This window comes from Saccostrea cucullata, unplaced genomic scaffold (assembly GCF_032062105.1).
Source record: "Saccostrea cucullata isolate Sc308-1 unplaced genomic scaffold, CSIRO_AGI_Scuc_v1 ctg930, whole genome shotgun sequence".
In the NCBI taxonomy this organism is placed as follows: domain Eukaryota; kingdom Metazoa; phylum Mollusca; class Bivalvia; order Ostreida; family Ostreidae; genus Saccostrea; species Saccostrea cuccullata.
The window spans coordinates 259,752-277,301 of record NW_026926945.1 but is presented as its reverse complement, the minus strand read 5'-3'; the positions used below and the strand labels follow the sequence as shown (position 1 = coordinate 277,301).

The 17,550-nt window shown below is 33.0% G+C and overlaps 1 protein-coding gene across 1 annotated transcript; it reads left to right on the top strand.

The window, feature by feature from the left end:
* Nucleotides 1-8,978: 8,978 nt before the first annotated feature.
* Nucleotides 8,979-10,719, top strand: LOC134272978 (uncharacterized). Its single transcript, XM_062755145.1, has 2 exons — nt 8,979-9,012; nt 9,689-10,719. The coding sequence occupies exon 2, from the start codon at nt 9,802-9,804 to the stop codon at nt 10,717-10,719; it is 918 nt and encodes a 305-aa protein (XP_062611129.1). The 5' UTR covers nt 8,979-9,012; nt 9,689-9,801.
* The last annotated feature ends 6,831 nt before the right edge of the window (nt 10,720-17,550 follow it).

Below are 17,550 nucleotides of genomic sequence, written 5' to 3'. Positions count from 1 at the left end.
TAGTTGTCTGGGATGATTGTTTTGGAGTATGGGATGTTTGTAATTTAGAAGAAAGTGAAAGGACTAGTGTGGGAAATACAGTTATGAGTTTAATTGATAATTGTGAAAGCAATGAAAACCACAAAGCCCTTATATGTATAGATTCCAGTTTTGTTGAAAAACATTTGACTGATAAATTTAAACGGAACATTTTCGATCTTTCCGAAAACTATACTCAGCTTGAGAGAGAAGAAATTAGAAACAAGTTTGACAGAAGAATAAAGTTTGGGCACATTTCTAAACACGTAGGATTTCCTCTTTTGATTAAATTGACTGTTGGAGAGCATTGTCCAATCGATCAATCAGCAGATTTCGTGAAAAATCCTATACCCAAACTTAATGAAAATTTTGATAATCTTTTTCAAAAAGACAGAGATGTGTATGTAACACTTGTTTACGTTCTCTGTAACACTCCCTCTGTGAATCAAGGAGAAATAGATTGGAAGGCATGGGTAAAATTAAGAGACGAATGTCCGAGTAAGGATGATGGCAGCAACAATCCACAACAGAAAAGAAGTTATGATTACAGTCAATTAGAGGAAGCCAAAAACCTTGCTAAGGGACGGAATCTTATTTACAAAAACCCCAAATGTATTGAACTGAATTCAACCTTGCTAAAATATTTGGAGAAAACTGAAAAGCCAGACGTATATACATTCCGCCATCATTTTCTTGCTCAACTTCTTCTTCGCTTTCACATTGACAATGTAGGAAGTAAAGGAATATTAGAAGTGGCTAACAAGGAAGTTGAGTCGGTTGTCAAGAAATTACAGTCGTCAACCTAATTAACTTTAAAATGATAAATAAATTTGAGCGCATTTTGAATTTTTCCACCTTTTCAAAACATTTTAGAGACAGATCTTTTTTTCTAGTAAAGCAGGTATATATACGAGGTGAATAATCAAAATAAACATATTATATACCAAATATCAATTATAAAAATCCATATAAGATCAGTTTGATTTTTGTTGGTTGAACTTAATATTTTTTGTACAAATATCGGTCATTAAAGGTCGCCTGTTATACGTACAGACCAGAGTTAAAATGAATATACATATATTTATTTTAAACTTTCTGATCAAATGATTATTTAATGTGTAAAATCAGTCAAAACGGATTAAAAATGAAATAAACCACAAATAAAGCTATTGTTTTCATTTTCTGAAACGTACATGTATGCTGTAGTATCGCTTACTAAGTAGGCAGTGAAAATATTAAGCGAAAATCGTAAGAAGTATATGTTTCAAATATTGACAGAAAAGCTGTTGTCGGCCATGCAAACGAAATACCGACCAATCAATGGGGAATGATACAGTTATTTTTAAAATGGTTGAAACGATGTCAGATACAAACTACATGTATTAAGTCAAACTACTTTAATTTATTAGAATATATTCATTCTATTGATTTGTAAATTGTGTGTGCGGTTTTTTAACGCTGTTAAAAATTCGGAGACATTACAAGAAGTGAAAAATTACTGTTTTTGGCTTTGTTAAAATTGAAGCGTCATCGCACAAGGCTGTGCATCCTGTGTAAAAGAATGAAAAATATGCAGATAACAAACAATATTCAATGAATGTTCTGGAAACATAAAGTTTGAGCAAAGCCCTTGGGGAACTTGATATTTCTTGGCTGAATAAATCTTTGAATTTCCATGCAATAAATGTATAATGTTCAGATTTCCGGACAATAACAATTAGATCATATGGCGTCTCAAACAAAATGAGGTCAGACATATTATAACATTAAATAAGCAATGGACTTTATTCTGAAAATGTTAGATTTTTATATATTGGCTGATTTTCGTTTATCTTAAAATATTCAATTTTCAGCGCATTTATCTCAACCCAATCTTATTATCTTTTTTCTCTAGTATTTCATTTGAGTATTTTAATTTTACTTACAATTTCTTATCTTATTTAAAATGGATTTACATTTTGAAATATTAAAATTTCATTTTTCGTATTTCATACTAATTGATAGTACATTAGTTAGAACATGGAATTATTCTGTTATTTCCCGATAATGACAAGGAATACATGGCGGGTATGACCGGTCGGCAGGAGATGTTCACTCCTCCATGGTACCTGATTCTACCTTAGATATTTTGAAGATTTTAAAATGTTTTATGGATTTTTGATCTTGAATACTGTACATTATCTTCATAAGTTTCATTCCTTAATTCTATAATTTTATCTTTTTGATTATAAAATATAAGTTTTCCAAATGAATACCGATATCGAGGGTATTGTAACTTATTATTGCATCAAGTGCATAACCATTGGAAGATAAATGTAGCAACAAGGTAAATATGTATTAATCAGCGATTACCGTTTTCTACTTTCAGTTTCGTCATGTATATTGCCTTCATTTACCTGTTGATTTTCCTGGTGAATCTGAGTATATTAACCTCTGGTATTTTGTTTGAGTACCAACTGAGATGTCCATATACCCCAGAAAAATGGAGGAAAAACTCAGACAGTTACGTTTGTCGTGGCGACAAGGTGTATCACTGCATGCAGGACCAAGATGGCCGTTACGTTGTTTTCTGTGCATCCAGTATTTGGATTCAATCTGGTAGGATTTTTTAACTACTGATTTAGATGTTATGCTTTAGCTTTCATCGGATTAAAGTAAATTCAAATAAATATCTACAATCTTTTTGTTGTTTTAAATATCCTAAATATTTACTGTGGTTTGGTTCATTCTAGGTTGCACAGTTATTAAAATTAAGTATTAAAATCAAATTGTTACACAGTAAATTGAAAGCAAAATAAAATATTTATATAAGAAATTGCAGACGACAGTTCAAACAACACAGGATGAGAATTTCTTTTGAATTTCAATTTTTCTATTATAGATAATCTACAAATTTTACAGTATATATATGTTTGAGCTAACTACTATTTTGATACTTAAAAATCATTCAGATAAATATTTTAAGTTTTTCTTCTTAAAGATTACTGTCCAGAATTTAACGTGAAAGCAACTACTCTGATTGACGTAATATTGTGTCGGGGGGCTACAGAAAAATGTCCAGACAGTGGTTATCTATCCAATACTGTATATCAATGTAGGTCACACTACCGGTTCTCAACAGATTTGTGTATAAAGAGAAAAAGTAAATGTTAATAAAGTGCTTAAAACCGCTCATGATTAGAATGAGATCTGAAACACTTTTATTTAATGTGACTGTTTTTATTTTTCATTAATTACAAAGGTGAAAATCCTAATTAAAAATATTCAATGCTTACTAGAAAAAGCGATTGTCACTTTGTTTTTTTTTTATTATGAAGAAAAAATATACCTTCGAGCATTTATTTCAGTTTTGTTAAGCATAAGCATTATAATTGAAATAAAATTTGAAAATAAAAAAAAAACTTTTATTTTTTTCACTCAGATCCAAGCTGCTTTTGGACTGAGAGCAGGTAAACTTTAGATAATATTCATTAACATTTATTTATCGTTAGAGTTGGGTTTAAATGTATGTCAAATATCAAGCTTTTATCGTGAAATTGAACTACATCTTTTTCTTAGATCTACGAGACGAGCTCCACTATCTGATAACGGAACCCTTACGACAATTACAAAGACGAGATACATGTATGTTGCAAGAAATTTACGAATGAATGTATTTCAATTTGAGAGGATAAAAAAAAACTCTTCTTTAATTTCAGGATCACAGAATTAACAAAGCCGAGTAATAAAGATCAAAGGTATATGCATTCAGCTGTATGCTACATAGCTTTAAATCTTAATACATGACTGTCCTTAATATTTTTGATTTAATATACTGACACGCAAAAGAAACGCAACATTCTACTTTAGGGGGAAATAAATATGTAAAGTAAAAAAAAAATGTATCTTAAAATTATGGTTATCTTCAATTTGGTAAACATCGGTAATTTAACGTTTGAACGATTTTCATACAATAACCGGAAGTCAAGTTTGAGTCTGCTTAACAGAAATTAAAAAATTCCATGTTTAGCAAAACATTTGGCAATATTATGGAGTTTTAAGGGTTTTAACTGTTCATCATAAGTGATAGAGCAATATTTCTAAAAATAAACTCTCCTTTCGTTTCCCGTATTAATGCTAAGGTTTCTTGAAAATGGCTTAAGTACGCATTTCCATTGCTCTAGCTGGAAATTTTCAATGTAAAGGTGATGGAGAGTTGCTGAAGCAAAAATTCACAACATTACACCTCAACAGGGTCTTACGTATCATATTCATTAAGGACAGTCCTTGTACCGGAAGTTCAAAGGTGGCTACACTGCTCTAAATTAGAAAAATTCGACCTAGTCATCTGAAATTTAAAAAAAATGGCAAAGAATAAGTCCTTCGCTCAGATCTCAATATTGATGCACCTATTGTATCGTAGAAATTAAGCTGCAATTGTTTTTAGGACAATCTTGCTCGTTTTACTTGAATGGCTGGGAGGGGAGTGTTTTAACAGTCATATGTTACTAAGTAAAGTAAACAGATAAACATTTAGCTTTTTTTCAAATCTCTGATGTTCTGAAAAGTGAGTTTAGCCTTACTGTATTCATTTTTTTTAAATCATTAGATAAAAAATCCAAACATTTGTGGATTACTGCTTGTTGCGTTTCTTTTGCGTGTCAGTTTATATGCTCTCTGAGTATTTTTTAACCCTGCAGAAACGGGGTAAAAGTACAATTTATAATAAATAAACTAGAGATATAATGTTTCTAAATGATAAAATCATAATTAGGTGAACAAAAATGCTTTTATTTTAATGTCTTTTCAAGATCTTTGACGGTTACGATTGTTGATTATTTTGGGATAATCTTCGGAATAATTGTACCGATCGCTATATTCCTGGCAATTATCTTCCTAGTGAGATGGCTCAAAAGATGGAGAACAAACAAGAAAGGTATTAAAACTGCAGTGTACAGAGTTAAGTTTTAAAAAATCTTTGTCTATTTTTCTAAAATTCTTTGTAAGATAAGAAAGCTAAAAGATAATGACATTGCCTAAAAGATTATTTATAGATCTGTGTCTGAGATACTTTATTTAAATTGTCAGGACATAGTTTTCTCAGTTTTATTTTGTTCATATTCTCACTTTTCGTCATCTTTTAGTAATTTCCTTTCATCTACATACGGTATAAGCAAACCTCTTTTTGTATTCATATGAAGCAGAATTTGTGCAAAAATCTTATGCGCGAAAAAAAGAAAACACGTGCTGTTGCCTTTAACTCAATATTCAAATGTATCGTTGACGTATTGTCTATTAACAATGGTAATTTCCATTCTTAAGTCAATACGACATATTCTGATGAGCTTCAGACAAATGATACCACAGAATCTGACACATCTGTTTTATATGTTGATATTTTACTTGAAAAAGACAACCAAGCTTTATGACAGACGTGGTGACTTTAACTTTTCTATAGTCAACTTAATTTGAAGAGTATACCCTGGCGTTGATGTCACCCCTACTATATTGTTATCGTGATTTAAATTCAAGACAGGAAATTGCTATCATCTGTTTCTTTTGAAAACATATCCCTTGTTTCGAGACCTTTGAAAAAGACTTAAAATAACAATATATCTTATCATAATTTACGGCAAAAAATCAGAGCTCACTAACAGCAGATACGCTGGTGAAAAAAATCTAAAATGACAAACCTTTGTTTGCCTTATATAGTTAATGGCTATTGTTATAAATGCGCACAGAGGATCGTACCACGAGCAACTGACCAATCATCAGTTGCTCATGGTAAGATCCTCTGTGTTTGAATAATTAAATATGTAGAACGGACTTGTAAAATATTGAATGCAACGTAATAAAATTATTTTTAGAATTTGGGAAACACCGAAAAATAAAAGGTTCCAATCACATTAGAAGGGGTGGATGTATAGTACGTAGATAATGATATCGAAAATGGCGTTTGCCTATTTACAAGTCATAGTCAGCTTCAACTCATCATTTCAATAATTACATGACCATTTTCTTGACCTTGTAAGATGATGAAATGAAGGATATGAAGATGACGTATTAGATCTCAAAGTCCATGAAAAATATAAAACAGAAGCAGAGCAAACATGGACCTCCAAAACATCAGAGATGGGATCAGCTCCCATGGAGGAGTAAACATCCCCTGCCGAACGGTCACATCCGTTGTGTGCTCCTTGTCATAATAAAAAAAAAACGGAAAAAGCCGTTGTCAACTTAGCGTATAAATTATGGACTAACAATGAGTATGAAAAATGCCAATCAGCATTTAACTCAATGATAAATCGTATTCGCTGACAAGGTCATTGTATCGACCAAAGAACTTACGAAATGATGACTTTGAAAGTGACTACCGATATTGTTGTTTCATCAACTTGTTTTTCAATGATTACCTCTTTTAGAAATCGTTCATACGCAAAGCATATCCTTGCGTATCGAATCAAATGTAGTATATAAACTTAGTATGCAGGCAATGAAGGTTAATTGTTGCATAAGTAAGGGAAGTTGAGGATAGAAAAGTTAAAGTCATCACGTTTATCATATAGCTTGGTTGTTAGATTACCATTAGTGTCTTTTTCAAGTAAAATATCAAGTATAAAACTGATGTGTCAGATTCTGTGGTATCTTTAATCTCAAGCTCAAACCTATCATAACCGCATTACATTATAAGGAGCAATGTTAAAATAAAATGGGGAAAATTGATATTTTTGCAGCGATGCCAGATATATCGATATGACATACCTCAATGGAATTGACTTTAAAAGATATCCAATGCAGGATGTTTTAGTGTCCACATAGCTGTAAAAATGCCAGCACTTCTTATTAAAAAAAAATTCCTTCTTGATCAAAATTTCCTTTTTTATTCACATCGTTCACACTGTCGTCATTGCAATGTTGGTTGATATCAAGTTGACATCTTGTCAACATTTCTTTCGTATTTTCTTGTTTACGTCGTTCACATCGTCAACATCGCGATATCGAGAACATACTTTGCATAAATTGCCATTTTATTTATTTTTTTTATTTTTTGTTGACACCATTTAAATTGTCGACATTGTCACAGGGTGGCTAGTGGATTCCCGAAATCACAGAAGACTTTTGTGAAAACAGTTTTAATTTACAAAAATGTACAAACACAAACGTTTTCTACATGACTCAATGGCTCACTGCTTAATTGCATACATGTACGTGGCATAAAATTTCATAACCGGCCTAAATGGTACCTATAATATAAATCAAAGTTAAATACAGACATAATATGTACATTGTTCATATTTGCACATTTTTTGTACATTTACTTAGGTGCATTTTACTGCATTATACATTACTTAGTTGCATTTTACTGCACTTTATTTATACTTCACTTCATACTTTTCAGAACCTTTACGTTCACACATAAACTAGGTGTACTACTTGTAGACAATAACCTGACTTTAAGACGAATACTAAACGCCATACTTTATACATACAACACTATGTCTACATATAACATATACTCATACACTTATACTTTTACTTAAAACATATACACTTTACATGAGCAAATACTACTTTGAATCTAACTTAGTATAAAGTTCTGTGCCATTTTAGAAATAAAAACGGTCAATAAATCACAAAGCTAACAATAATAAATAAAATACACTTACGCAAAATATGTGGACCTCTGGTCATTAATAATAAAACAAAGAACAAAAGAAGGGAAAACTCGAGCTGTCTTAGATTCAACTGCCCTGGTCAATTACTACGCCCAATCTGATTTCTGAAATCCCGGGACTTAAAGCTTAACATGATTCGTAAAAGAAATGTGTCTGCCATTTTTGTTCCCGATTCTCGCTACTCTGCAGACCCGTATATAAAGGGCAGAACTTTGTCACTGTTCAGAGTAATTAGTCGACACCAGGGTAGACGTACGTATGCTGTACAGGACTTGTTAGCGAAAATAATAACGTAATACGACGTCTAATGCAGAAAAGTAAGATACCAAATAAATTTACAATTAAAGTTGTGCATTATACAAACAATACATATACACAAAAACTGCAATAAAATGTAAACAACAGTAATGCAAGATAACAATGCAGCACCAACACGGGTCGCCATTCCATGCCGATACCCGTGACAATAAAGCAGTCAAGAGTAACGAATGCGACGAGTACACCCTAGTGTTGATGTGTCGTAGATAATGATATCGAAAATGGCGTATGCCTTTCTACGAGTCGTGTTCAGCTTTAAATTGTCAGGTTAAACCTGCTAAACAAGCTTAAAAGTATGAAAAACATATGGGCCAATATTATTAATCCTAAAGCATTCTGATAAAAAACATATGAAAAGCAAATATGGACATGAATTGTGACAGACATTTTTATGAAGGTCTAATATCAAGATCAAATTGTGTCAAAATTGTCTTCTTCTTTTACCTTGATTACATCTTCATCATCGCAGTTTAATTCAATATCAGGTCGATTTCAGGACTGGTTTCCTTTAAAAAGAAAACTTTTACTTTTTCATCTACAGATTGGTGGAAATATTATTAATAATTATGAAATTGATTGAACAGCAAAATTATTTTTTTTGTTTGTAGAAACAGAATCTTACATTTATGATTCGGACAATTCAAACAAGGAAGAAGACACTGAAATTTCTTGCTCAGGTAATCATCTCCCACTAGCTTTTAAAATAGACTTGCATAAAATATTCATTTCTTTCTGTCAACAATGGAATGGAGTACAAAAGTTCAAAATAGGAGCGGAGCAAACACAGACCTCTTTATCATTAGAAATATACTATGTATGGCAACTACAAACAATATTCAAGCTCAGAAGTCAAGTAAACAATTCAAATTTATTGCGACAATTGGCGACGAAGGGGGGAACCCAAAAAACCCACAGTTTCCTTTCCAAAATATGCGTTAATATTTTGTTTCTCTTTTTCAAGTAACATCCCCATTTTTAGAAGATTCAGCCAAAGATAATTATAAAGAAACACGAACTGAAGGTAATATCTGTAATGATATACATTGTAAGATGTAAAAGGTGTTAAGCTTTTGAAACCTGCTTGATATACTTAACAAGAAGATACATATTTTTTTCTGTATAGGATTAAAAATTCAATTGTTTATCGAGAAATGATTTTGAAAAACAGATTGCACTCTGAGTATTGTTTCATAGACTTTGATATTGAATGCTATTTGTTATCTCTATATCCTTTATTACAAAAGGCAAAAATAATTTAAAGCAAAAGAAAATTTATGTTTTACCAGTATCAAATTAAAAAAAATAATCTAGTTTATGATAAATAGTCTTTCTATTGTAGATCATTTAATTTTCCGACGCTTTATTTTCACGAAATGGTCTTGATAAGCGAGACAAAATTTTTACAAATTCTGGTCATTGCTCTCTGTGATCTCATGGAATACTATTATACGGGAGAATTAAATTTTCGCATGCCCACTGTCTCGTATTATTACGCTGATATAAACTTCTTGCAAATAAAAAGTGATTTACTGTTTTGACTCCTGTTACCTTACATAATAGGCTAATTTATCTATAGCTTATGTTAGATATCTATACATGTATATGTTTTATCGTAATGTATAAGTAAATCTTAACCCTTGAAGTAAAATCTTTTCAAGAGGTCGGCACGAGGTTCATTTAAGCACATTTCTTTCCAGAAACATTTGTTATTCCAATTTCATACAAAGATGCTGTTCAAATATTAGAGGAATATGGATTCATAATAATTGTTGGTGGGCCAGGAAGTGGAAAGACTACATTTGCAAACTACATGGTGAAGGAGAACTTCACGGGTTTTACTGTAAATTACATGAAACCAAAACAGACAACATTACCAGAACTCACGAATGACCAGGGTAATGTTGTTGTCTGGGATGATTGCTTTGGAATATGGAATGTCTGTAATTTAGAGGAAAATGAAAGGGCTAATGTAAGAAATACAGTTATGAATTTAATTGATAATTGTAAAAATAAGGAAAACCATAAAGCCATTATTTGTATAGATTCCACTTTTGTTGAAAAACAACTAAAGGATGAAATAAGACGGAACATTTTCAATCTTTCTGAAGCCTATCGAACCCAACTTAGCAGAGAAAGATTCCGAAACATGTTTGACAGAAGAATATACTTTTCGAACATTTCGGAAGACGTAGGATTTCCTCTGTTGGTTAAATTGATTGTTGAAGATCATTGCCCTATCGAGCAAACCGAGGAATTCATGAAAAATCCTATACCCAAACTTAATGAAAATTTCCATGATCTTTTTCAAAAAGACAGAGATATGTATGTAACACTTGTTTACGTTCTCTGTAACACTCCCTCTGTGAATCAAAGAGAAATAGATTGGAAGGCATGGGTAAAATTAAGAGACGAATGTGCGAGTAAGGATGATGGCAGCAACAATCAACAACAGAAAAGAAGTTATGAATACAGTCAATTAGAGGAAGCCAAAAACCTTGCTAAGGGACGGAATCTTATTTACAAAAACCCCAAATGTATTGAACTGAATTCAACCTTGCTGAAATATTTGGAAAAAACCGAAAACCAAGACGTTTTTGCATTCCGCCATCATTTTCTTGCTCAACTTCTCCTTTGCTTTCACAATGAAAAGGTTGGAAGTAACGGAATATTAGAAGTGGCCAACGAGGAAATTAAATCGGTTGTCAAGAGATTACAGTCGTCAATCTAATTAACTGTGATATGATAAACTTGGCGCATTTTCGTTTTTCATCCTTTTAAAAACATTTAGACAGTCCTTTTTTGTAGTGAAACATATATACGAGAATTCTTTGTGGACAACGGTTTTTTTGTCAAAATGAATGGTTCAAAATATAGAATATATCAAAGTATTAATTGTAAATATCCAAGTGGGAAAAGTTTTGTTTTCTTCTTTGATCTTTATATTTTTGTAAAATCTCGGTCATTAGAGGTCAACGATATTGTATACGGACCAGGGTAAAAATGTAATATTTGTTTGCCAAAAGTGCTTACAGACTAGGATTAAAATGCATATCATAAAATGAATGTCATGAAAAAAATTATAATTTAAATTATAAAATTGGTCAATTTGAAAGCTGAATAAAAATTGAATGCACCACAAATAAAGCTAATACTGTATACAGGGTTTTTTTTCGCCCCGTGCTATTTGCGCCCTTTTGCACTTGCCAACAATTTTGCCCCGTTTTAAATTCGCCCATTCATAGGTCTGTCGAAGAAGTTATGCTGTGTTATTTAAATTCGCCCCGTTTTAAATTCGCCTAATCAAGAAGAGGGCGAAAGTGGCGAAAATAAAACGGTGGCGAAATTTTCCCTGTATACAGTATTTCTTTGGTTTTCATAGTTTTCTGATTACTTTCTCTAAGAAAAGACTGAAAACAAACTATGATTTCAACATTAAGTACATGGAATATAATTGATAGATGTTTGCCGCTTGAACTTTTTTGTGGGTAAACTGGGGAGCCGAACAGTGCTCCAGATTAACTCCACATGTAAGGGACACACTGGGGGCCTGCGTGAACGTCAGTGCCCGAGTCTGAACTATCACCAGTGTAATAAGGAGGTAAGCGTGACTTGCCCTTCTCACCCTTTCTTCTTCGGAGAGGCTATACAAGCGTAATTGTCACATGCACCAGCCTGTAGCATCCCCTTACTCAGGTAAGGTGGATGTCGCCCCAGTAATACTCGATGTGGGCCCCACTATACAAAAAACATTAGAATACTGACAAAATGGCACAGTTAACTGTGTCTTGACTGTGTATATTTTAATTTGATTTACACTATAAATTAAATCCTGTAGTGAAACCCCTTGCTTTTGGAGCAAGTGGGGGACATCGAGGTTTTGGAGCAGAAAGTGTCAACACATATCACTGAAGACTCCCCAGTCCCCCTTCAGAAATTGGAACAATGTCTCCCACAAAAAAAACTATTACCTAAGAAAGTCCTTCACTTGTCAAAAAAGCAGCAATATAATCATAAATATAGAACAAGTTTTAAATTTATATTTATATATTTAATATTTACATACTAATGCAATCTTCATAATCGTGACCATTTGAATGATTGTAACAGAGCTCATAAAGATATTGTACCTAAATTATATTAAAACATAAAATTTTACATAAATTACAATACAGTACAAAATATAAAAGTATTTCCTGTGCTTGCTAGCACAATGAATAAAAAAATATGCACTATGTCCGTCTTAAAACAAGTTCATGGTAGTAGTACAACGACATATATATATCAAACTAACGATCAATCTTGAACACTCTAGTATGAATTATTAATAATAATGTTTATTGATGTCTGATGGTGGGTGATGATGACTGCCCCGTCCCATGATAAAATGTTATCAGGCAGCTTGCATATTGGAGTTTTTTGAAGAGACTTACTTTTACAATCGACGACTGACTTTTACAATTTAAACAGAGATAAACTCCAGTAACCGAAATGTAAAAGTCAGCTGTCGAATGTAAAAGTAATTCTCTTCATAAAACTCCATTACTAGTATTTTAGTATATGTTGTTGCCTCTGGACGACGGGTGTGTACCATTTCATCGGAACATCTATTTCTGAGGCGTTAATATTGTGATCATGACCAGTGTACACCTCCTGCACTTGGACTGCCATGAAATCTATTGATTCTAATGCTTTTTTGTTGATTTTTTCCCATTCCCAAATGCCAATACTTTCTTGGTAGGATGGCAGACCAAAAAAGGTTGTGCTTGGCAGTAATGCATTAAATCTATGCAATGTACAATGATCATTTTCTGAGAAATTTTATAAACTGATTTGTTAAGTAGTTAGGTCGATTGTATGATGAGAAGTCTGGAGGTCTCTGGTCTTTGAACATTCCAATTAGTATTTTATCCAACACTTCCCACACAAGTCCTATTATTCAACTTTATGGATCATAATGGAAGCCTTTTGGTTGAGATTGGGTCCACCGGACCTGCTAGTAGCAGCAAGCCCAGCCCAGTATAGTATTGATGATCCAACTATCCATATTGTTTTATCTGAAATGCTTTTGTAAAGTTACTTAAAAGCTTTTTCCTGTGTTGGGAAGGGTTGCTTGTATTGTGTAAGTGTGGCGTGAGTTAAACGTGGGTGCAATGTGTATGTGAAATGTGTGTAAAATCAAAACATTAGATTATAGGAGGGTTTTCCGGCAAATTTGAAATAGATATATAAGTTAATAAACAAATCATTAAATTCTATGATATTTATTGTATCGCCTTACGGCACACGGATGAAAACGTCAAAGTGTCCTAAGCAGTGTTATGTTTCACATTTCCTACAAATTAAGTTGGATAATTCTCACTTAAATTGAGGAATATCATTGATGCACATGCTTGGTGCACGTAAAATTGGGTCTACATAAACAGTTGAGGAACCAATCTGGCACACACATGCAATCTTCTGAAGATTTATCTGTAAATTACAGAAAATATTTTCACCATCAGTCAACTAATAGACAATTTTATTTCGATGGTAGGCAGTGAAAGCGTCTTTTGCTTTTACAATAGCAGTTTGTCCGTATGTTTTGTACTACTCGTGGAATCCATTAAAAAATACATCGCTAAGAAAACTAAGAAATATTATAATAAGGATCTGGTAATATTTTTATATTTTTTCTCTTCTGTATTTATAGAAAGTCTCTTAATAAGGTGTCATTACAACTCAAACTGAATTGCTATCCGGTGCGCCGTAACGTCACCAACGTCGCCATTTTTCGTGTGTTTTGTTTACCACTTTCCCATTTGAAATGCTCCGGAAACTGCCAAAAATTTACCAAATGCACTGAAAATATTAAAACGACGACAAAATAGATTGTTGAATCGCATATGGATAATTTTTATCCTGATGATATGTATTTAAAACTTTTATTTCGAATTAAAACTTGTACATTCTCCAATTAAACTTTTTTTACCTTGCGCCGTAGGACCGTGCCCTGTGCATATTCAAACATAATTAAATCCTTATTTTTATCTATAAATTACCGAAAAATATTATAATGCAGTTTGATATGATAAATAAACATTTACTGAAAAATTTAAGCTTAGTTCGACCGCAACTTTTCGAGAAAAACGATTTGTTCATGTGGACCATTTCAGTATTAGACTTAGGTTCAATATTGTTAAATGAAGACACAAGTCAATGGTGAGTTTGACCAGTATAACTTAATGATGGTAATTAAATTGGTAATGTAATTATAAAAACCTGAAATAAAGTCATTATAATTAATAAACATTTACAAATCCTTACTGACTTTACTTTTAATTACAAATATAATAAAAAATTGATGAGTAATAAATAATCATTTTTATCAGGCAACACTATAAATCAGCTACCATATTAATTTACGACTATTACCGTCAAGGGTGTAGCGCCGGATGTGCAAGGAAAGCACTTGTGAAAATTAAAGTGATTAATAGAAACTATTCAAACCGGAAATGGTCATATACGTCACACCTAACAAACAAAAAACTCACACGATGACATTAACACATGACAACACAAACGTAAACACACATCCTAAAAATAATTAAAACATTGAAACCGAAACATTTAATTACTTACACTGGTAACATCCCCTGTTTTACCGGATAAACCTCGTATTATCATGCATCTTTCTTTTGGTGTGCTGAATGTAGTGATTACTCATATGCTGGGCAATTAATTGCGGGTGGATATAATTAAAGATTTCCTTTATCTATGTATCAGGAACTCCGCGGTTCGTCAATTATGTGGACATGCCAATGCGGAAACTATGAGACCTATACCCATATGAAAAAATACTATTAGAATTAAATCGGAGTATTCAGTTGACTACTAGTTGACGGTCAACTGACCGTCAATTGACCATTAGTTGAATTTTTGCCATGCAAATGAGGGAGCGATCAACTCATTTGCATAGAGTTGACCACTGTTGAATGATCCTATATATTCTTTGCAGTTGACCGCTAGTTGAATACTCCACTATTTCCTTTACAGTTGACCGCTAGTTGAATACTCCACTATTTTCTTTGCAGTTGACTGCTAGTTGCATACTCCTCTATTTCCTTTGCAGTTGCCCGCTAGTTGAATACTCCTCTATTTCCTTTGCAGTTGACCGCTAGTTGAATTCTCCATTAGTCAGTGCACGTAGGTTGCTTTCATTAAATATTTGAAAAAAATGGAGGGAGATTTGAAATCTAAGACAAGCAGTGTTCTTGAAAATATGAAAAAGTCAAACAAATGGAGTTTCTTGTAAAACTAAATGCATTATAAATGAATTGAGCTGGCACACTCTCATAAGTTGTTACATTCCTTCTTCATTTTCTGGGCAGAAAAGGTTATATATAGAATTAGTCTAAAGCAATTGTATATTTTTACCAACACAACAAGAAACACACAAAAAAAAACACTTGATGCAAGACAAGTTTTCAGAATTCTTTCAATAAATAAAAAAGTACACAAAAATAGGGACTTATACTGGCTACAGTTTATTGTATTCCTATTATCTGTTTAAAAATAACAAGCTTAGTAAATACAAATCTTTAAATTTTATAAACTTACAATAGTACATGAGATATTTCATTCGCTGAATCATCACGAAGACAATAATGTTTCAAATAAAAATTCCCATCTTCTACAGAAACACACATGTACTGATTCAAATCTTGGTTGTTGTAATTATGGTATAACAAGCCCGATCTATGATAATGTAATTTTGAACCCAACATAAATTTAGCGTGGAAGAAATTTTCTAACAAGTTGGAGTGTTCAACTAGTGTTCAACTCTTGTTCTGCATGAAATTTCAAAGTATTAGCATTCAACTAATGGTCAACTGGCCGTTTTATGCAAATCAGTTGATCGCTTTTCAGAAAAGCATTCAACTACGAGTGGTCAACTGTTTTCGCATTAACAGTTGACGACTAGTTGACGGTCAACTACACATTTTCGTATGGGTAGTGACCTTGCACTTGAAGAAATGAATTTGAAAACGGGTAATCGATGTACTATCTACATGTACAAACAATGTGACTGGATTTGTTGATGGTGGGCCTTTCCTCCAAGTAAGAGTTATTTGTTGATGCTTGTAATCTCAAAAGTCTGTAGGTTTTTCAGCAGGGATATACCGGATATCGAGTACAACATAACTCGTACGTACTCCAAGGTAACCCGCGTGTCACAGTGATGAGAGCTTCCGCTTTAGATCTGGAATCGCGAAGGAAGGACTCAATCCTTACGTTGCGGGTTCGAATCGCACTTTGGGACAGGAGACCGGTCATTCAGATGAAACCGTATAAACTTATGTCGCCGTAGGTGCTGACAAAGAACCCTCCCTACTCAATGGCCCTTAGTGCCGAGTATAGGACGAACTTTGCAGCTCTCAACTCCTATTTGTATTGTTTTTTGGATATTTGATCTTTGATACTGTTCGTTATCTTCATGTTTCCTCTGTTTCATTCTTTGTGTTATTTAATCTTTTTTTTTTTTATCAAAAGAGATATCTTAATCAAAATAGATGTCGAAAGTATAGAAATTTTTTATTACATCCAGTTCATAACCATAGGAAGAAAATTGTGGCAACAAGGTACATGTGCTATTCAGGCATTTCCTTGTAATTAACTTCCTGTTTTGTCATGTATATCGCCTTCATTTACCTGTTGATCCTTCTGGTAAATCTGGACACAATAACCTTTGGAATTTTGTTTGAGTACCGCCTGAGATGTCCAGATACACCACAAAAATGGAGGGAGAACTCAGACAATTACGTCTGTCATGGCGACATGGTGTATCACTGCATGCAGGATCAAGATGGCCGTTACGTAGTTTTCTGTGCATCAACTATTTTGATTCAACAAGGTAGGATTTTTTTAATTACTGATTTAGATGTTATGCTTTAGTTTGATTTTTATTAGATATATATTTACTGTAGTATGTTTTTTCTAGGCAGTGCAGTTAACCCGCAAGTATTAAAATTGTTATAAATGAAATTGACAGCAAAATAATGTATCTATATAAAAATTGCATTTGACAGTTTAAACAACACAGGATGAAATTTTTTTTTTGAATTTCAATCTAATCATAAAAAATAATATACAAAATTTTAACGTTTTATATATATTTAAAGTTTTATTTTTGATATTTATAAAAACCATTCAGATAAATGATCGTTTTTTCCGCAGATTACTGTCCAGAATTTAATATGAACGCTACTACCCTGATTGACGTAATATTGTGTCGAGGGGCGACAGAGAAATGTCCAGACAGTGGTTATCCATCCAATACTGTATATCAATGTAGGTACCGGTCACGGTAGCCTAGTGGTAGAGCGTTCGCTTCGGGATCGGGAGGCCCGGGTTCGATTCTCGATCGCGACGCCGCGTCATACCTAAGACGTAAACAAAGGTAGTGACTGTTCCTTCGCCAAGCGCTCGGCACTAAAAGTGAAAGTCACGGGTCTTTCGGATATGACCTTAAAAACGTAGGTCCCGTGTCACGGTAGGCGTTGGCACGATAAAGAACCCTCAC

Coding starts and splice junctions, on each gene's coding strand:
- LOC134272978 (XM_062755145.1), top strand. CDS start 9,802: ATGGTGAAGGAGAACTTCACGGGTTTTACTGTAAATTACATGAAACCA.